This window comes from Rutidosis leptorrhynchoides, chromosome 2, assembly GCF_046630445.1.
Source record: "Rutidosis leptorrhynchoides isolate AG116_Rl617_1_P2 chromosome 2, CSIRO_AGI_Rlap_v1, whole genome shotgun sequence".
Classification (NCBI taxonomy): domain Eukaryota; kingdom Viridiplantae; phylum Streptophyta; class Magnoliopsida; order Asterales; family Asteraceae; genus Rutidosis; species Rutidosis leptorrhynchoides.
This window is the reverse complement of record NC_092334.1, coordinates 367125909-367148017: the sequence shown is the minus strand read 5'-3', so window position 1 is coordinate 367148017 and position 22109 is coordinate 367125909. Positions and strand designations below refer to the sequence as shown.

The window sequence follows — 22109 nt, the reverse complement described above, 5'->3', positions numbered from 1 at the left end:
TTAGAAGTGCAATTAAATATAAAATAAAGGAAATTAAATATGAAATAAAAGAATTATGCTTATTTAAACTTCCGTAATCATGATGTTTGACGTGTTGATTTTAGTTTTATGCCCATGGGTTAATTGTCCTTTGTCCTGGATTATTCAATATGTCCGTCTGGTTTTTGTCCATAACAGTCCATCTGTCATAAATATAAAGTGCGAGTGTCCTCGTCAAATTATTATTATACCCGAAGTTAAATATTCCAACTAATTGGGGATTCGAATTGTAACAAGGTTTTAATACTTTGTTTAATGAATACACCAGGTTATCGACTGCGTGTAAACCAAGGTTTTACTACTTTGTTAACAATTACACCAATTACCCTTGAATGTAATTTCACCCCTGTTTTAATTATTCTAGTGGCTATTAATCCATTCCCGTGTCCGGTTAAATGAACGATTATTCGTACATATAAATACCCCGCCCATCGTGTCCGATCGAGTGTATATGGTAATTTATAGGGACGCCCAATTGTAAATCTTTATATTAACATTAACAAACTATCATTTAGTTAAACAAATATAAAGCCCATTAATAACCCATAGTCTAATTTCCACAAGTGTCGTTCTTTTGTCCAAACCCCAATTATGGTACAAAGCCCAATTACCCAATTTTAGTAATTAGCCCAACATCATGATTACTTCGTTTTAAATAAGCATAATAATAACTTAGCTACGAGACATTAATGTAAAAAGGTTGAACATAACTTACAATGATTAAAAATAGCGTAGCGTTACACGGACAGAATTTCGACTTACACCCTTACAACATTTGCTAACATACCCTTATTATTAGAATTATAATTAAAATTAAAATATAAATTATAAATATAAATATAAATTTTACGTATGAATGAGGAAGAAAAAGATGATGGTTTTTGATCAGAATTCGGTTGGCTTTATAGGCAGTTTTCAAATTTAGGGCTCCGCGACTCGCGGCAAAAGCCTCTTCAAACTCCGCGAGTCTCGGAGAATGAAATTACAGCTCAGTCCTTGGAGTCTTTCTCTGCCGACGGTTTTTTTATTTATAAATATAATATATATATAATTAATATAATTAATTATATATTATATTATATTTATATACATAGTTAACTTGTAATTTTTAGTCCGTTACGTCGAGCGTTAAGAGTTGACTCTGGTCCCGGTTCCGGATTTTCGAACGTCCTTGCGTACAATTTTATATTTTGTACTTTGCGTTTTGAATCTTGTACTCTTGTGATTTCGAGACGTTTCTTATCAATAATTGGAACCTCTTTGATTGTCTTTTGTACTTTTGAGCTTTTTGGTCGTTTGCGTCTTCAATTTGTCGAATCTGTCTTTTGTCTTCACCTTTTATTATTTAAACGTATATCACTTGTAAATAGAACAGTTGCAATTAAAAGCTTGTCTTTCTTGAGGAATAATGCTATGAAATATATGTTCGTTTTTAGCATTATCATTGGCTCTGAGAGCCTGAAGGGAATTCGTGGTGAAATGATGTTTACGACCAATGATGAGAATGGTTATGTGTTGTGTGGAATGATAATCCCGCAGGATGTTATCATCTTGGCAGTGAGAATAAGGAGCTGAATTCTAGAGGGGGAGTTTTTACTGTGATATGAGGAAGCTCCGGTAGCGTTAGATCAAGTGAAGTGTAAGATTTCTTATGTAAGGTGGTCTTGTAGCACCAAAGTGCGGTATGAGACCAAGTGTGAAGTTGGAGATCACAGAGATGAGAGTATGAAGTTGTTGTTGCAGGTGCTCTCATAATGTAAAATCTTGATTACAATGAAACTCTGATAGTATTATTGAATAGATACAAGTTCGATATTGTGGTGGATACTGTATTTTCCCTGTCGGGAAACGTGATCGTGGTAAATTGTCAATGGATTATTCCACTTTATAGGCGAAGGTGAGACAGAGATGGTTGGTTTTGACATAGAGACACACGGATGTTGTTTGGTTGCGAGAGTGTGTACCCTAGTGATGTGACCCGTAGGTTGCATTAAAATGTCGAGGCCATCCTTAACGGACAGTCTAGGTAGGAAGGTTCACCCAGATTTGGTGACTATTTTGTGAGTCGTGTGACGAATTGCAGAAATTTTTTGGTGATGATTCGCCGTTGATGGGATTTTATTATACGAATAGCTTTTATGCTAGTACTAGGAAGCCGTATTGTATGGTTCAGAGGAGAAACCCTATGACGATGCGTTGATGTTTCGCCTAACTTGTGGTGTATTATTGTCGTCCTTGATTAATCCAGTGATGGATAGTCGTGTGTGGGTCGATCGGTGGGAAAGTGGTGCTTCTAAAGTGTTATTTTGGGGTTATTAAAATTTATTCGTTGAAGGAATGATCCGGTGTGGAGCCGGAGAAATTTGGGTTCTTGGTCCAGAGAATATTCATGAATGACGGTTGAGTAGTACGTTTATGAACCGATGGAGTATGGAGTATTAAGGAAGCATGAATCCCTCTCAATTTGGATTAATGCAAGTCATGGTTCATGACGTAGTAGATTTTAGTAGATCACGTTGGGTGATGCGATTATTGATGTAGCTTGTTGCGAATTTTAGCAGAGAGGACTTGAAGAGATATGTGGTGTTTTTCGTATTTTTCTAAGCAGAAATTCTGGACTTCGAGTGTATGAGATATCGCTTGTTGCGGTAGTGCACGCTAGTGATTATTAGCGTGTGGTGAGATCTTAGAATTTATGGAGGATGTTATGGATGTCGGGCTTGATTGTGTTTCGTAGGATCGTGAGGAGTGACGACGATGATTGTCGGTGAATTGTTCTACTTTTGGTTTGATTGTGAAATGTATTGTACGAGTTGGATACTCGGTGTAGGAGCAAACGGTTACGGTTGTTTTGTCTCGAGGGGTGATTACCCTTTCTCGTTGTAATATATGATGCGTTAGTGTACGAAGCAAGAAGTCGGATGCGTGATTACTATGTGTGTGACTCTGCATTTGGAGGCGAGAATGTGCAAGGGGGAAGTGCTTAACTTCTAGTATTTGGTGCGGCTCACGAGGACGTGATCGAATCTAAGTGGGGGAGAGTTGTAAGACCCAAATAATTATTGTACATAGAGTAAAAATGATACATTAAGTGTGTGAAGCGTGGAGTAAATTTAAAAGCTGACAGACTGTTTGGACCATCGTGCGCGCCGCGCATGGCTAGTGGTGCACGCCGAGCACACTGCCAGGCGACAGTTTTCTGTCTTTTCTATTTTTGAGTTAAATGAGGGGCTTTTTGGTCTTTTCACTTGAGGACGGATCTGTGGCCATATTAGCAGTTTTGGATCATTTTCACATCCACAACTCTCTCAACTTCAAACCCTAGAGAGAGGGATAGTTTTTAGAGAGGGAAAGCTCCACTTGGAGAAGAAGTAGGTTGATTCAGGCTAAGGTGCAAGAGTTAAGGTTGTTCGCCTAGTTAACGGCTACGTTTTGATAGTGTTGGTAAGCTTTAACTTCGAATTTAATTGTTAAGATTCTTGTTCAGGTTTAGGGTTTGAGTTTGTTAGGGTTCTAAACCCCATTTCTCAGGAAATTGGGAGTTTTGTTGTATTGGTAGTGTAAGTAAACCCGATTATTGTAGGTTTAGGGTTTGATGATGAATTTGGAAGTATTCATCATGGTTTAGGTGTTAATTCGTTAGATAGTAAGTTGATCAAGCATATTTTCACGGGGTCAAGGTGAACCTACGCTTGAGTGCATAAAATGGGTTTAAGGACTAACAATATTGGAACCTCCGACGCTTGGTCGTGGATAACCCACATCGGTATCGTTTCGATTCCGACAGGGTGGCCGATTTGAGAGTCCACCAACAACCTGGCATACGAGGTTGAGTGGCCCAAAGACATGAAGGTTTTATAGTTCAATACATACCTGAAAGTCTTCAGAGATCGTAAGAAGCTTTGTTCATACGATAGAGATTTGTATGCTGTAGTTTACGTATGAGTAAACAAGTGAACGTATATGTATTTAGGGTTTATGAGCTATGTATTTATAGGCTTACGAATTACGGTTTCGGTAGAATCTCTTCCCTAATTAAATGCAATCTTATCCCAACTAACATTCGTTATTTAAGGAAAAGAATCCGAATTGATTATACCGTACATTCTTCTAGAATGTACCGGACCCTTATGCAAGTATATGAAACTCGCATCAGATGGTATAGGCACATATTGTGCGGCTATACCCATGCCACATGCCTTATATGGCAGTTTATGTGCGTTCTAGGGCTTTGGATGCGCAATCCGCATAGTCTTGCGGATATGCGTATCATTAAGTCCCCCCAGTTCGATATTATATACTATGCCAGTAAGTGTATGACGTTGAACTAATAAAATATCAGCACCGAATAATGCCCAATGATTACCTCTGATCTTAGGATTGTGTATTTTAACGTATAGGCAAGACACACAGGACATTATATGCGTGTATGTGTACCCAACCGCCGTTTGCATTGAATGCAATATATTCGTATAGTTGAAAAATCGTCCCTTCGACTGTAATTCCTTCACCTAAGGTAACAGCTGTCACTATTTGTTAGTCCCTAATGAAGCCTAGATTGATCGGATTATGAGATGATTAATTGGTTAGAGGTATTAGTTATCAAGAACACATGAGAGAAAAGGATAAGATGAGTAAGTGTCAAAATGGATAACTAGTTCAATAAAGAGTGAGGAGGTTGTTTATATATGACAACCTCCTAAGTTACAAAATATACATTGTTACCATGGTGAAAACCGTAAATACATAACATAATAAGAATAAAACCGTTCGCCACTAAACTATTACATAAACATATGTCAACAATCTCCCCCTTAGCGTGCGGTTTTCAAAAAAATATCTTCACCGAATCATCAGCTTTGACTGGCACCTTCTGAGGCCTTTTTCTTTGCTTCTTCCTCAGCTTTCATCGCCTTGATCACGTCACTTCCCGGTGTGTAATTCCTTTCATAGTGTTTGGGAATGATGAACTCTTTGCGGCTGGTGATTTTGTATTCGAACCTTGGAACATATTGTGAGCCCGTGAAGTAGTTTTTCTTTCTGTTGATTCCCAGTGAAGTGTCAAACTGCCTCATGTACAGCCTGAATTCAAGAAGTTCATTGATGTGATTTTCCATCTCGTTTGTCATCAGCTTTTGATAGTTCCCAATGTTTTCTGTTCGCTTGCATATGTCGAAAAAATTTAGTGCACGCTTGAGAGTCCCGTCAGAGTATTTTGGCAGCTCGGATTTGCGGATGAAAATTGGATTTTTGATCTTGTTGCGAAATATGAAACCTTCTTCAGGGGCGTCTAAGCAATAGCAAATCCTAAAAGAAGACTGTTAGGTACCCGGGAAAGGAGTAATACGAGTTTCCCTAGCCTTATGGAGGATACTTTATATGAGGCTATATAAAGGATCCAAGACTCCCTAGATTAGCTAACATTAGCCACTGATTTGTAATGTATTCAAGAGAGCCGTGGAATATAGTTGACTATTTTGACTAATGCTCTCTACATTCATGTGGTTAATTGTTCACATTCATGGTATTCATGAGATCTAGGATCCTACAATTGGTATTAGAGCTTAGGCCTTCATCACATGAAGGAGATCTTTATGAATATTATGAATGTTTTCCCTCCACCTTCAAACCTTCAAACACAAAACACATACATCTTCAAACCTTCAACATCAAACCTTTAAATCTTCATCATCTTCATCATGAAGATATGAAGATCTTCAAAAAAATTTCGAAAAATTTTCGAAAAATTTTCGATACCGAATCTCACCAACACACATACACAACTAAATGAGATTCATTAAATACCGAATCTCATTTACTGAATCACACCGAAACTTATTCAAATTCAAAACATCACTTATCCATATCAAATCCAAAACACAAATCACAAACACTTATCAAATATCATTCTGATTCTCATTCTATATTCAGATTCATAAACATAAAATCCAAATGAAAATCACAAGTTCTAATTCTCTGCTACAGCACTCGTCATTAACCTCTTGAGCTCAAAATTGATTTTCACAATTTATAATCATTATTACGAATTGAGCTCAGAATTTTGTTCCTAATCCAAAAACTAATACTCGTGATCATTCAATTCTGGTCAACAGTTACATATTTGCAGAGTTTGAGATTGAGTTCATGTTCGTGTTCATCATTCATCATATCGAGGTCTCTGGAACGTATCATACAACTATAGATCAAATTGAATAGCGATTTAGGTTTCTGATCATTTACTCTAACTCTTTGATTCCTCAATTCGGATTGAGAAGCTTCATAGATTCCTAGATCTCGAAGTCAAAGTTTAGAAGAAAAAGTCAAAGGCTTAGCAAAATCAATTATAAGGGATTGTTGACATATGTTTATAAGGGAAATGTTGGGAAAAACTAGAATCAAAAGTCAAAGATTAGTAAAGGTGTTCAAAGAAGTTGTGGAATAGAATTCTAGTTCTTTTCATTCAACTCAATTTAGGGTTTTATTCTTCTTTTGGAGTCTAATTTGCAATCCAATAATCAAATTTCATTAGGTTACAAGGGTTTCATCCTCAACAGATTTCACCATGGCGACCGCATCTGTGGCTTTCAAATCTAGGGAGGATCACAGGAAGCAGATGGAACTGGAAGAAGCGCGTAAAGCTGGGCTTGCACCTGCAGAGGTTGATGAAGATGGAAAAGAAATCAATCCACATATTCCTCAATATATGTCTTCTGCTCCTTGGTATCTTAATGCAGAGAGACCTAGTTTAAAGCATCAAAGGAAATGGAAATCAGATCCTAATTATACAAAATCGTGGTACGATAGAGGTGCTAAAATATACCAGGCTGAAAAGTACAGAAAAGCTGCGTGTGAAAACTGTGGGGCCATGACTCATACTACTAAGATGTGTATGGAGAGGCCCCGAAAGCTTGGAGCTAAATGGACGAGTAAGAATATTGCACCTGATGAGAAGATAGAGACGTTTGAGCTTGATTACGATGGAAAACGTGACAGGTGGAATGGGTATGATGCTGCGTCATATGCGCATGTTATTGAACGATATGAAGCTCATGATGAAGCTAGGAAAAATTTCTTGAAGGATCAACAGTTAAAGAAGTTAGAAAAGAATAATACTGAAAATGTAGAAGTTGTTAGTGATGATGAGGATAATGAAGATGCGTTAAAGGTAGATGAAACAAAAGTTGATGAAAGTAAACAGATGGATTTTGCTAAAGTTGAGAAACATGTGCGTACAACTGGTGGTGGGTCAACAGGAACTGTGAGAAACCTGCGTATTCGAGAGGATACAGCGAAGTATTTACTCAATCTTGATGTTAATTCTGCGCATTATGATCTGAAAACGAGATCTATGCGTGAGGATCCGCTTCCAGATATGGATCCGAATGAGAAGTTTTATGCTGGGGATAATCAGAATAGAGTAAGTGGTCAAGCGTTGGAGTTTAAGCAATTGAATATACATGATTGGGAAGCGTTTGAGAAGGGGAATGATGTGCATATGCAAGCGGCTCCTTCACAGGCTGAATTGTTGTATAAAAACTTTAAAGTTAATAAAGAGAAGTTGAAATCACAAGTGAAGGAGACGATTGTGGAAAAATATGGGAATGCAGCTGCGGGTGATGTGTTACCGAGGGAGCTTTTACTTGGACAAAGTGAGAGAGAAGTTGAGTATGATCGTGCTGATAGGATTATATTGTAAAGTTCACATTTAACACCAAGGGGGAGATTGTTATGACCCCGAAGTTGTATAGTGTTAATGTGAATTAAGCTTAAATGAAGGTTCCTTAGAAGAGGGCTATATAAGGAACCTATGTAGTCCTAATTAGATAGACATTGTATTGTAACTGAGTTCTAGAAGCTGTGGAATTTAATTTGTACCGATTCTCTCTAGTACCGAGTCTCCTTCTTACATATCGAATCTCATTCTATCTTATCATTTCTCTCAATCTCAACATGATCTGACCTATCATTTGGTATCAGAGCTACCAGGAAGTGATTCTACATCACTATATCGATACAGAGATTGTAGTTTACAGAATCTGAACACTCTCGGTATATTGAATCAGATTCGGTATTATCGAATTTGATAATCTGACGTTCAGATTCTTGTGATAAGTTCAGCGAAGGTGTATTAGGTCTATTAGAAAGAGTTTCGATCATCATTATAGTTTTTTAACTTCAATTATGGAGAATCAAGTTGATTTTTAGAGTTTGTGGCTAAAACTCTCGGTATTGCTTAATTCAAGCTTGATTCTGGTGTTTTGTGAAGATTTAAAGATTCAGTTGTGTTCGTGAAGTGTTAAATCACATTTCTGTCGGTTCAATTTCTTCAATTCTTCAAGTTTTGAAGATTTGATCAACATTCGGTATCTTAACTGTCATACCGAATCTGCTTCATTACTGGAAATTCATCTTAAGTGTTGCAGATTGTGATGTTTTTGTGATTCTATCACATTCGGTTTGATCATACGCAGCTAATTGGTGTGGTTTGAGAAAGGATTCTGTTATATTTCTAAGTTTTAGACTTAGACTCGGTATTGTCAACTGCTACAGTTGACATTCGGTATTCTATACATTCGGTATCTTTGATATTTTGTGTGATACTAACTTGTTTCCTTGTGCAGCAAGGTTACAGAATCTAATTCAAAGGGATTGAATTGAGTTTGAACTTCAAATTCATACAGAATCTGACTACCGAGTCAGATACAGAATCTGATTTTCTGTATCACTTAATCCATTGGTTTTAAGTATTCTGAGGCTTCAAGTTGTGTGGTTACCGAATCTATACCGAATTTGGGTGTGTTACTTGTGATTCTTATCAGTTTCTGATACAGAATCTGGTATACCTAATTGTTAACGAATCTGCTACAGTACCGAACCACTTACCGAATCTGCTACTGTACCGAATTTTTACCGAATCTGACATTCTTGTTAGATTTTATACTGAACCCTGATCATAGATTGTGTTTAATACCGAATCTATACCGAATCTACCTCAATTTAAGATGTCTACTCAAGATACTCTTATCATTGGATCAGATTCCCGACCTCCAGTGTTGTTTGATGGCAAGTACACTCAGTGGCTTCATCGTATTACTCAGTACATAGACTATAAGGGTGAGAAAGCTAAACATATTTGGGCTTCTCTGAGAGATGGTCCAGTTGTTGATTTTCATCTGGATACTGGTATGCCAATTCCAGTCTATGAACTTTCTGGTGATAAACGTGAAAGAGCTCAGGGTGACATAGAGGCTAAGAATATTGTCATGCAAGCTATCCCATATGAGCTATTTGAAAATGTTGATAGCAACACTACTGCAAAAGATATATGGGATGAGATCAAAGGACAACAAGAAGGTTATGACATGTCAGATGTTACTAAATTGAATAAGGCTCTGGGATTGTATGAAGATTTCAAGCAGGAACCAGAAGAGCTACTCAAGGATACCTACCGTCGTTTCAATGGTGTTCTCAATGAGTTGAAAAGGTGTAAGATTGTAAAAGTACATGCTGAAGTCAACATGAAATTCCTCAAAAAGCTCAATGCTGATTGGCTTCCTTATGGAACCATTGTTCGATCTACCAAAGAGATTGACAAGTTGACTATTCATGAGCTTGTTGGAGTTCTTATGCATTACCAACCTGAGGTGTCTAAACTTCAAGAAAGAAGGAAAGAGTCATCTCCAAGTGATCCTCTTGCTCTAATTGCCAAAAAGAAGAGCAAATCATTTTCCAAAAGCTTGTCCAAGAAAGTGCTTGTTGAAGAATCAACTGATTCTGAAGAGTTGAATCTTTCTAATATTGATGATTCACACCTTGAATTAGTCAAGATGGTAGCCATGTTCACAAACGCCTTGAACAAACATAAGTTTAAAGGTAAACCAAGCAATCAACGCAAACACTCATCATCTTCCTCGTACTACAAGAAAGCTGATCAATCCAAACAACAACGTGCTGATGATTCCAAGAAGGAAGATTCAATCTGTTTCAATTGTGGCAAAGCTGGTCATTACTCTCGTGAGTGCAAAATGCCTAAGAAGAAGGACGCATCTTACTACAAGAAGAAAATGTTGATGGCTAAGATTGTGAAAACTGGGGGAGAGCTGAAACCGGTTGATGATACTTGGTTTAACTGGACTGATGATTCAGACTCAGAGGTGGAACATGCAAATGTTTGCAAGTTTACCAAGCTCATCAAAGCTAAGGAAGCATTGGAGAATTCTGACTCAACATCTGACGATGATGAGGTACAATCAACTGAAATCTCAACTGAAATCTCACCTGATTTTATAAAAATGCAAAATGACTTGATGAAGAATCTGGTCTCAATGTCAAAAGAAGTCAAAGGGTTAAAATCTGAAAACAAGGTTTTAAAAGACAATATCAAACTTTCTGAGACCAAACCATCTTCATCCAAATTACAATCGGAATTGCAAAAGTTGACCGTCCAACTCAGCTCCTCAGAATCTGAGTTGGAAGATCTTAAAAAGACAATTCATCCGATTAAAGTCGAACGAACTGATTATCGTTTAAAATCTGAACGACTTGCAGAAAAAGTTCAATTCTTAGAAAAAGATCTTTCAGATTTAAAAAACCAACATGAACCTACACTTTCAAAGCTAAACAAGAAAATTATTCATTTGGAAAACGCAATAATTGAAAAAGACACTGAAATCTCTTCATTGTCAAAAGAGTCTGTTCTAATGAAAGCTCAACTTGCTCGATATGAGAAAAAACTCTATCGAACAGAGCAATCCAAAGCTATCATGGATATGGAACTTTCAAAACAAACTATTTTCATGAATAGACTAAAAACGATTCATGGTGAAAAGTGGGGGTTGGGTTTTGAAGATCCTAAGATCTTAGATGGAGCTTCCAAAAAGATTCCAGGATTATATCATTCTGATTACTTTCAAGCTGGTTTACCACCGCATTTTATGCATTCTTCTGATGCTGATTTTGATGATATTATTGTTAATCGCAAATCTAAAAAATACCATCAAATTAGCTTAATGTATGAGAAAATTAATTCAAAAATGGGTAAATCAAATCCTGCTTTCTTGAAGGAACTTGTTGAAAATGAAAAGAATGTGCAATGTGCAATGGGTAATTATATGCCGACACGTAGATTGGTTTACATTCCTACACTCATGCTAGAAAAATACATTTTAATGCTTGAGAATGATGTGTTTAACAAACCTAGTTCTAGCATTGTTAACATAGATGAGGTTTTTGATGAACCAACTTTTGATGTGAAACCAGTTCTACCTGCTTTACCTGCATGTTATGATAATGTTTTCCATGAAGACCTAGCACATGAACTAACTGTTTTCTTTGAGACAGAATCTCTAGGTCAAAATTCTTTAGATGAAAAAGTAGAACCTCACACTGAACCGATCATTGAACCTTTAATAGATTTTGAAAGTCAACTTGATCCTTTGCACGATTATTATTTGCATTTACCTGCTGTACGGAATTTGAATCGTATAGTAGCTCAACTAGAAAAGGAGAATATTGACTTGCAACTTAAGTGCCAATCATTAGAACAAATGCTTGCCCTGTGTGATAAATTGCCTTTACTGCCTAAGAAAGAATGTTCTTATGCTTTTAAGGAGGGTGAAGTGATAGTTTCTGCTGAAGAATTATGTCTTGAGATTAAAAGCTTAAAACAAAAGATAATTCAACTGAAACAGGCTAACACACTTAAGCAATCGTCTAATGTTGAAACCAATGTGCTTGAATGTATTGGTGGGATTACTAAGAAGGGAAAGGGAATGTCAACATCTAAGGATGTAAAATCCATTACTATTCTTAAAAATCCTCTCCGTTCTCAATTTGGCAATCGTGGTTCAAAAGTTGTTTCTACAACTCAATTTGTTGTCAAAAAGGTTCATTCTCCTGATGGTTCTGTGTCAACTGAAAAGATTCCTATGATTCCAATGACAAAAACTTCAAAAGCGAGTCTTTTAACAACATCAGTTAAGTCCACACAACACACAAGTCCTAAACATGATTTAAGTGAGTATGATGCAAAAGAACGTAAAATCAAATTGGAAATTTTGCAAAATCAATCATCTCATGTGTTAACCGAAGAGTTTGGACGTCTAACTAACAAAGGTGTTTTGTAGTGACCCGAACTTTTCCATGTTTATATATATTAATTGAGATTGATATTTACATGATTAAATGTTTCCAACATGTTAAGCAATCAAACTTGTTAAGACTTGATTAATTGAAATATGTTTCATATAGACAATTGACCACCCAAGTTGACCGGTGATTCACGAACGTTAAAACTTGTAAAAACTATATGATGACATATATATGGATATATATATATAGTTAACATGATACTATGATAAGTAAACATATCATTATGTATATTAACAATGAACTACATATGTAAAAACAAGACTACTAACTTAATGATTTTTAAACGAGACATATATGTAACGATTATCGTTGTAAAGACATTTAATGTATATATATCATATTAAGAGATATTCATAAATGATAATATCATGATAATATAATAATTTAAAATCTCATTTGATATTATAAACATTAGGATAACAACATTTAACAAGATCGTTAACCTAAAGGTTTCAAAACAACACTTACATGTAACGACTAACGATGACTTAACGACTCAGTTAAAATGTATATACATGTAGTGTTTTAATATGTATTTATACACTTTTGAAAGACTTCAATACACTTATCAAAATACTTCTACTTAATAAAAATGCTTACAATTACATCCTCGTTCAGTTTCATCAACAATTCTACTCGTATGCACCCGTATTCGTACTCGTACAATACACAGCTTTTAGATGTATGTACTATTGGTATATACACTCCAATGATCAGCTCTTAGCAGCCCATGTGAGTCACCTAACACATGTGGGAACCATCATTTGGCAACTAGCATGAAATATCTCATAAAATTACAAAAATATGAGTAATCATTCATGACTTATTTACATGAAAACAAAATTACATATCCTTTATATCTAATCCATACACCAACGACCAAAAACACCTACAAACACTTTCATTCTTCAATTTTCTTCATCTAATTGATCTCTCTCAAGTTCTATCTTCAAGTTCTAAGTGTTCTTCATAAATTCTACAAGTTCTAGTTACATAAAATCAAGAATACTTTCAAGTTTGCTAGCTCACTTCCAATCTTGTAAGGTGATCATCCAACCTCAAGAAATCTTTGTTTCTTACAGTAGGTTATCATTCTAATACAAGGTAATAATCATATTCAAACTTTGGTTCAATTTCTATAACTATAACAATCTTATTTCAAGTGATGATCTTACTTGAACTTGTTTTCGTGTCATGATTCTGCTTCAAGAACTTCGAGCCATCCAAGGATCCGTTGAAGCTAGATCCATTTTTCTCTTTTCCAGTAGGTTTATCCAAGGAACTTAAGGTAGTAATGATGTTCATAACATCATTCGATTCATACATATAAAGCTATCTTATTCGAAGGTTTAAACTTGTAATCACTAGAACATAGTTTAGTTAATTCTAAACTTGTTCGCAAACAAAAGTTAATCCTTCTAACATGACTTTTAAAATCAACTAAACACATGTTCTATATCTATATGATATGCTAACTTAATGATTTAAAACCTGGAAACACGAAGAACACTGTAAAACCGGACATACGCCGTCGTAGTAACACCGCGGGCTGTTTTTGGTTAGTTAATTAAAAACTATGATAAACTTTGATTTAAAAGTTGTTCTTCTGGAAAAATGATTTTTATTATGAACATGAAACTATATCCAAAAATCATAGTTAAACTCAAAGTGGAAGTATGTTTTCGAAAATGGTCATCTAGACGTCGTTCTTTCGACTGAAATGACTACCTTTACAAAAACGACTTGTAACTTATATTTCCGACTATAAACCTATACTTTTTCTGTTTAGATTCATAAAATAGAGTTCAATATGAAACTATAGCAATTTGATTCACTCAAAACGGATTTAAAATGAAGAAGTTATGGGTAAAACAAGATTGGATAATTTTTCTCATTTTAGCTACGTGAAAATTGGTAACAAATCTATTCCAACCATAACTTAATCAACTTGTATTGTATATTATGTAATCTTGAGATACCATAGACACTTATACAATGTTTCGACCTATCATGTCGACACATCTATATATATTTCGGAACAACCATAGACACTCTATATGTGAATGTTGGAGTTAGCTATACAGGGTTGAGGTTGATTCTAAAATATATATAGTTTGAGTTGTGATCAATACTGAGATACGTATACACTGGGTCGTAGATTGATTCAAGATAATATTTATCAATTTATTTCTGTACATCTAACTGTGGACAACTAGTTGTAGGTTACTAACGAGGACAGCTGACTTAATAAACTTAAAACATCAAAATATATTAAAAGTGTTGTAAATATATTTTGAACATACTTTGATATATATGTATATATTGTTATAGGTTCGTGAATCAACCAGTGGCCAAGTCTTACTTCCCGACGAAGTAAAAATCTGTGAAAGTGAGTTATAGTCCCACTTTTAAAATCTAATATTTTTGGGATGAGAATACATGCAGGTTTTATAAATGATTTACAAAATAGACACAAGTACGTGAAACTACATTCTATGGTTGAATTATCGAAATCGAATATGCCCCTTTTTATTAAGTCTGGTAATCTAAGAATTAGGGAACAGACACCCTAATTGACGCGAATTGTAAAGATAGATCTATTGGGCCTAACAAACCCCATCCAAAGTACCGGATGCTTTAGTACTTCGAAATTTATATCATATCCGAAGGGTGTCCCGGAATGATGGGGATATTCTTATATATGCATCTTGTTAATGTCGGTTACCAGGTGTTCACCATATGAATGATTTTTATCTCTATGTATGGGATGTGTATTGAAATATGAAATCTTGTGGTCTATTATTATGATTTGATATATATAGGTTAAACCTATAACTCACCAACATTTTTGTTGACGTTTTAAGCATGTTTATTCTCAGGTGATTATTAAGAGCTTCCGCTGTCACATACTTAAATAAGGACGAGATTTGGAGTCCATGCTTGTATGATATTGTGTAAAAACTGCATTCAAGAAACTTATTTTGTTGTAACATATTTGTATTGTAAACCATTATGTAATGGTCGTGTGTAAACAGGATATTTTAGATTATCATTATTTGATAATCTACGTAAAGCTTTTTAAACCTTTATTGATGAAATAAAGGTTATGGTTTGTTTTAAAATGAATGCAGTCTTTGAAAAATGTCTCATATAGAGGTCAAAACCTCGCAACGAAATCAATTAATATGGAACGTTTTTAATCAATAAGAACGGGACATTTCAGTTGGTATCCGAGCGTTGGTCTTAGAGAACCAGAATTTTGCATTAGTGTGTCTTATCAAGTTTGTTAGGATGCATTAGTGAGTCTGGACTTCGACCGTGTTTACTTGAAAAATGATTGCTTAACAAATTTTGTTAGAAACTATATATTTTTAACATGTGAATATTATGTGATATATTAATCTCTTAACGCGTTTGATATTATGTGATAGATGTCTACCTCTAGAACAAGTTCCATTGACTCACCTAATAATAATGAAGAGTCAAATGTAAATTGGAATGATTCGTGGACTGATTCACAAGTTCCCGAAGAGGAACCGGAAGAAGAGTCGGAACCGGAATAAGAATCGGAACCGGAAGAAGAATCGGAACCGGATGAAGAAATAGAACCGGTGGGGGAAATAATAAATCGGTTAAGTAAAATAAAATCCTCAACCAACCGACCAAGGTTAATTATGGTCAATGATGTTTCCGCCAAGGAAGCAAAATATTGGGAGGATTACCAATTCTCCGATGAATCGGATTCCGACGAGAATTCCGATGATGTTATAGAAATTACCCCAACTGAATTTAAAAAGGCAAAAGAAAATAATAAGGGAAAGGGCATAAAAATAGAGAAATCTAATTCCAACCCCGATGAACTTTATATGTATCATCAACCCCCGAAGTCCTTAAGTTGTAACAATGACCCGGGAACCTCTAAACCACCAGGTTTTTCTAAACCAATGTGGAAAACAACGGCTCGTATTAGTGGAACATCATATATCCCTAGAAACTTGGCAAAACGAACCAAAACCGAAGAAGAAGAAACAAGCGAGTCGGAATAAGATAGTTGTATTCGTGTGGTGTAATATATGTAATATAGTGTGCTTATGCTTTATGATATATGTAAAATTGCTTGTATTAATAAGTATTTTTTTTATGAATCTAACTCTTGTCTATTTTACAGTATAAAAAAACACAAAATGGATAGACAACCCAATATTTTAAGAGACCTACCCGGAGACATGATTGATGAAATCTTGTCTAGAGTCGGTCAGAATTCTTCGGCACAACTATTTAAGGTGAGATCAGTTTGTAAGACATTCGAAGAACGTTCCAAGAATGCCTTGGTTTATAAAAGGCTTTCGTTCGAAAGATGGGGGATATCACATTGGGAAATCCATAAGTTACGATGTGTTTACTTTGACGCATATATTGCGGGGAACCCAAATGCTATTTTACGCAATGGGTTAATAAATTATTTTGACTCAATATATCCGAATATTGGACTTCGTGATTTAGAAAAAGCGGCTAACATGCAACATAAAGAAGCATGTTATGCTTACGGATTAGTAATGTTCGCTTCTCACCAAAGTGAGAACAAGACCATCAGGCTACAACTATTAAACAAAACGTTCCCACAAGTGACGGAGTTGGTAATTGGGGTAAGAAATGAGGTTTTTAGATTGTTACGGGACTGTTGGACATTACGTAAAACTCGTCCCTTTGACGACGTTAGAACACGCTGTCTTATCAACGGCCATAACAGTTATGTTCCATAAGACCAAGGATGGGAAGTAATCCTAGTAAAACCAGAATGCATGACTTGTTTCTGGACGTATGAATTACGTGTCTTTATTGCCTTTGCTGAACGACTTGTGTACTAGCTAGAATTATCTTCACAACCATCTTGTATCAAATTTATTGTGTGCTATATTTCATGCTATATGTAAAATAAGCGGTATTGTAAGTTTGTAAAATATTGTGTAAAAGTTTGAACGCGAAATATTATTATAATCAGTTTTTCATATAGAATTGTAGTAGTTGAATTGTATATTAGCTACTAAGTATGAACTTAACAGGTAGGTACTACCCGAATTTAAACTTATAAAACGCTAATATGAAGAAAAAGCTTTTATAAATGAGTTCATATTATGCTACGAAATACTATTAACTACTCTTAATATTCTGTATGATTAACTTGTTCTATTTGACTATTTTAAAGGAAATGGCACCGACTACTTGACACACCGTGAATATGAATGAAGAGGAATTCCGTACTTTTCTAGCTTCAAACATAGCCGCAGTACAGGCTGCGCTACATACCAACAATAACCTTGGATCTAGCAGTACAGGAAATCGTGTAGGATGCACCTACAAAGAATTCACTGCCTGCAAACCTTTGGAATTTGATGGAACCGAAGGACCGATTGGATTGAAACGGTGGACCGAGAAGGTCGAATCGGTGTTTGCCATAAGTAAGTGTACTGAAGAGGACAAAGTGAAGTACGCTACGCATACCTTCACAGGTTCTGCGTTAACATGGTGGAATACCTATCTAGAGCAAGTGGGACAAGACGATGCGTACGCACTACCGTGGTCAGCATTCAAGCACTTGATGAACGAGAAGTACCGTCCCAGAACCGAGGTCAATAAGCTCAAGACAGAACTTAGAGGGTTACGAACCCAAGGATTTGATATTACCACGTACGAAAGACGATTCACAGAATTGTGCCTATTGTGTCCGGGAGCATTCGAAGATGAGGAAGAGAAGATCGACGCGTTTGTGAAAGGATTACCGGAAAGAATCCAAGAAGATATAAGTTAACACGAACCCGCCTCCATACAACAGGCATGTAGAATGGCTCACAAACTAGTGAACCAGATTGAAGAAAGAATTAAAGAACAGACTGCTGAAGAGGCCAATGTGAAGCAAGTCAAAAGAAAGTGGGAGGAAAACGGTGATAAGAATCACCAATACAACAACAACAGCAATTACAACAATAATCGCAACAATTATCCCAACAATCGCAACATCAATCGCAACTACAACAAACGGCCTAACAACAACAACAACAACAACAACAACAACAACAACAACAACAACAACAACAGCAACTACAACAATCATCTCAACAATAATAATAACCGCAACAACAACAACAATCAGAAGCAGCTATGCCAAAGGTGTGAAAAGTATCACTCGGGGTTCTGAACCAAATTTTGCAACAAGTGTAAAAGAAATGGTCATAGCGTGGCAAAGTGTGAGGTCTACGGACCATGGGTTAATAGAACGAAAGGAACAAATGGTGTCGGAATGAGTAATGGCGGAGCAAGTAGTGTCGGAGCAAGTTATGCCAATGTAGTTTGTTATAAATGTGGAAAACTAAGGCCATATTATTAGAAATTGCCCGAACCAGGAGAACACGAATGGACAAGGCCGCGGAAGAGTTTTCAATATTAATGCGGCAGAGGCACAGGAAGACCCAGAGCTTGTTACGGGTACGTTTCTTATTGATAATAAATCTGCTTACGTTTTATTTGATTCGGGTGCGGATAGAAGCTATATGAGTAGAGATTTTTGTGCTAAATTAAGTTGTCCATTGACGCCTTTGGATAGTAAATTTTTACTCGAATTAGCAAATGGTAAATTAATTTCAGCAGATAATATATGTCGGAATCGAGAAATTAAACTGGTTAGCGAAACATTTAAGATTGATTTGATACCAGTAGATTTAGGGAGTTTTGATGTGATAATTGGTATGGACTGGTTGAAAGAAGTGAAAGCAGAGATCGTTTGTTACAAAAATGCAATTTGCATTATACGAGAAAAAGGAAAACCCTTAATGGTGTACGGAGAAAAGGGCAACACGAAGCTACATCTTATTAGTAATTTGAAGGCACAAAAACTAATAAGAAAAGGTTGTTATGCTGTTCTAGCACACGTCGAGAAAGTACAAACTGAAGAAAAGAGCATCAGAAACCATCAGGTCTACTTCAACAACCCGAAATCCCGGAATGGAAATGGGAAAACATTACCATGGATTTCATCACTAAATAGCCAAGGACTGCAAGTGGTTTTGCTACCATTTGGGTAATAGTTGATCGTCTCACCAAATCAGCACACTTCCTGCCAATAAGAGAAGATGACAAGATGGAGAAGTTAGCACGACTGTATTTGAAGGAAGTCATCTCCAGACATGGAATACCAATCTCTATTATCTCTGATAGGGATGGCAGATTTATTTCAAGATTCTGGCAGACATTACAGCAAGCATTAGGAACTCGTCTAGACATGAGTACTGCCTTTCATCCACAAACTGATGGGCAGAGCGAAAGGACGATACAAACGCTTGAAGACATGCTACGAGCATGTGTTATTGATTTCGGAAACAGTTGGGATCGACATCTACCGTTAGCAGAATTTTCCTACAACAACAGCTACCATTCAAGCATTGAGATGGCGCCGTTTGAAGCACTTTATGGTAGAAAGTGCAGGTCTCCGATTTGTTGGAGTGAAGTGGGGGATAGACAGATTACGGGTCCGGAGATTATACAAGAAACTACCAAGAAGATCATCCAAATTCAACAACGGTTGAAAACCACCCAAAGTCGACAAAAGACCTACGCGGACATTAAAAGAAAAGATATAGAATTTGAAATTGGAGAGATGGTCATGCTTAAAGTTGCACCTTGGAAAGGCGTTGTTCGATTTGGTAAACGAGGGAAATTAAATCCAAGGTATATTGGACCATTCAAGATTATTGATCGTGTCGGACCAGTAGCTTACCAACTTGAGTTACCTCAATAACTCGCGGCTGTACATAACACTTTCCACGTCTCGAATTTGAAGAAATGTTTTGCTAAATAAGATCTCACTATTCCGTTAGATGAAATCCAAATCAACGAAAAACTTCAATTCATCGAAGAACCCGTCGAAATAATGGATCGTGAGGTTAAAAGACTTAAGCAAAACAAGATACCAATTATTAAGGTTCGATGGAATGCTCGTAGAGGACCCGAGTTCACCTGGGAGCATGAAGATCAGATGAAGAAGAAATACCCGCATCTATTTCCAGAAGATTCGTCAACACCTTCAACAGCTTAAAATTTCGGGACGAAATTTATTTAACGGGTAGGTACTGTAGTGACCCGAACTTTTCCATGTTTATATATATTAATTGAGATTGATATTTACATGATTAAATGTTTCCAACATGTTAAGCAATCAAACTTGTTAAGACTTGATTAATTGAAATATGTTTCATATAGACAATTGACCACCCAAGTTGACCGGTGATTCACGAACGTTAAAACTTGTAAAAACTATATGATGACATATATATGGATATATATATATAGTTAACATGATACTATGATAAGTAAACATATCATTATGTATATTAACAATGAACTACATATGTAAAAACAAGACTACTAACTTAATGATTTTTAAACGAGACATATATGTAACGATTATCGTTGTAAAGACATTTAATGTATATATATCATATTAAGAGATATTCATACATGATAATATCATGATAATATAATAATTTAAAATCTCATTTGATACTATAAACATTGGGATAACAACATTTAACAAGATCGTTAACCTAAAGGTTTCAAAACAACACTTACATGTAACGACTAACGATGACTTAACGACTCAGTTAAAATGTATATACATGTAGTGTTTTAATATGTATTTATACACTTTTGAAAGACTTCAATACACTTATCAAAATACTTCTACTTAACAAAAATTCTTACAATTACATCCTCGTTCAGTTTCATCAACAATTCTACTCGTATGCACCCGTATTCGTACTCGTACAATACACAGCTTTTAGATGTATGTACTATTGGTATATACACTCCAATGATCAGCTCTTAGCAGCCCATGTGAGTCACCTAACACATGTGGGAACCATCATTTGGCAACTAGCATGAAATATCTCATAAAATTACAAAAATATGAGTAATCATTCATGACTTATTTACATGAAAACAAAATTACATATCCTTTATATCTAATCCATACACCAACGACCAAAAACACCTACAAACACTTTCATTCTTCAATTTTCTTCATCTAATTGATCTCTCTCAAGTTCTATCTTCAAGTTCTAAGTGTTCTTCATATATTCTACAAGTTCTAGTTACATAAAATCAAGAATACTTTCAAGTTTGCTAGCTCACTTCCAATCTTGTAAGGTGATCATCCAACCTCAAGAAATCTTTGTTTCTTACAGTAGGTTATCATTCTAATACAAGGTAATAATCATATTCAAACTTTGGTTCAATTTCTATAACTATAACAATCTTATTTCAAGTGATGATCTTACTTGAACTTGTTTTCGTGTCATGATTCTGCTTCAAGAACTTCGAGCCATCCAAGGATCCATTAAAGCTAGATCCATTTTTCTCTTTTCCAGTAGGTTTATCCAAGGAACTTAAGGTAGTAATGATGTTCATAACATCATTCGATTCATACATATAAAGCTATCTTATTCGAAGGTTTAAACTTGTAATCACTAGAACATAGTTTAGTTAATTCTAAACTTGTTCGCAAACAAAAGTTAATCCTTCTAACTTGACTTTTAAAATCAACTAAACACATGTTCTATATCTATATGATATGCTAACTTAATGATTTAAAACCTGGAAACACGAAGAACACTGTAAAACCGGACATACGCCGTCGTAGTAACACCGCGGACTGTTTTTGGTTAGTTAATTAAAAACTATGATAATCTTTGATTTAAAAGTTGTTCTTCTGGAAAATGATTTTTCTTATGAACATGAAACTATATCCAAAAATCATGGTTAAACTCAAAGTGGAAGTATGTTTTCTAAAATGGTCATCTAGACGTCGTTCTTTCGACTGAAATGACTACCTTTACAAAAATGACTTGTAACTTATATTTCCGACTATA

General features: G+C 35.6%; 1 protein-coding gene across 1 annotated transcript; it reads left to right on the top strand.

Annotated features, from left to right (window-relative positions):
* Positions 1-6520: 6520 nt before the first annotated feature.
* On the top strand, positions 6521-7735 carry LOC139888977 (pre-mRNA-splicing factor SLU7-like). Its single transcript, XM_071871954.1, has one exon. The coding sequence runs from the start codon at positions 6602-6604 to the stop codon at positions 7733-7735; it is 1134 nt and encodes a 377-aa protein (XP_071728055.1). The 5' UTR covers positions 6521-6601.
* Positions 7736-22109: the final 14374 nt, after the last annotated feature.

What these genes read in the sequence shown, in the direction of transcription:
- LOC139888977 (XM_071871954.1), top strand. Translation starts at nt 6,602, where the DNA reads ATGGCGACCGCATCTGTGGCTTTCAAATCTAGGGAGGATCACAGGAAG.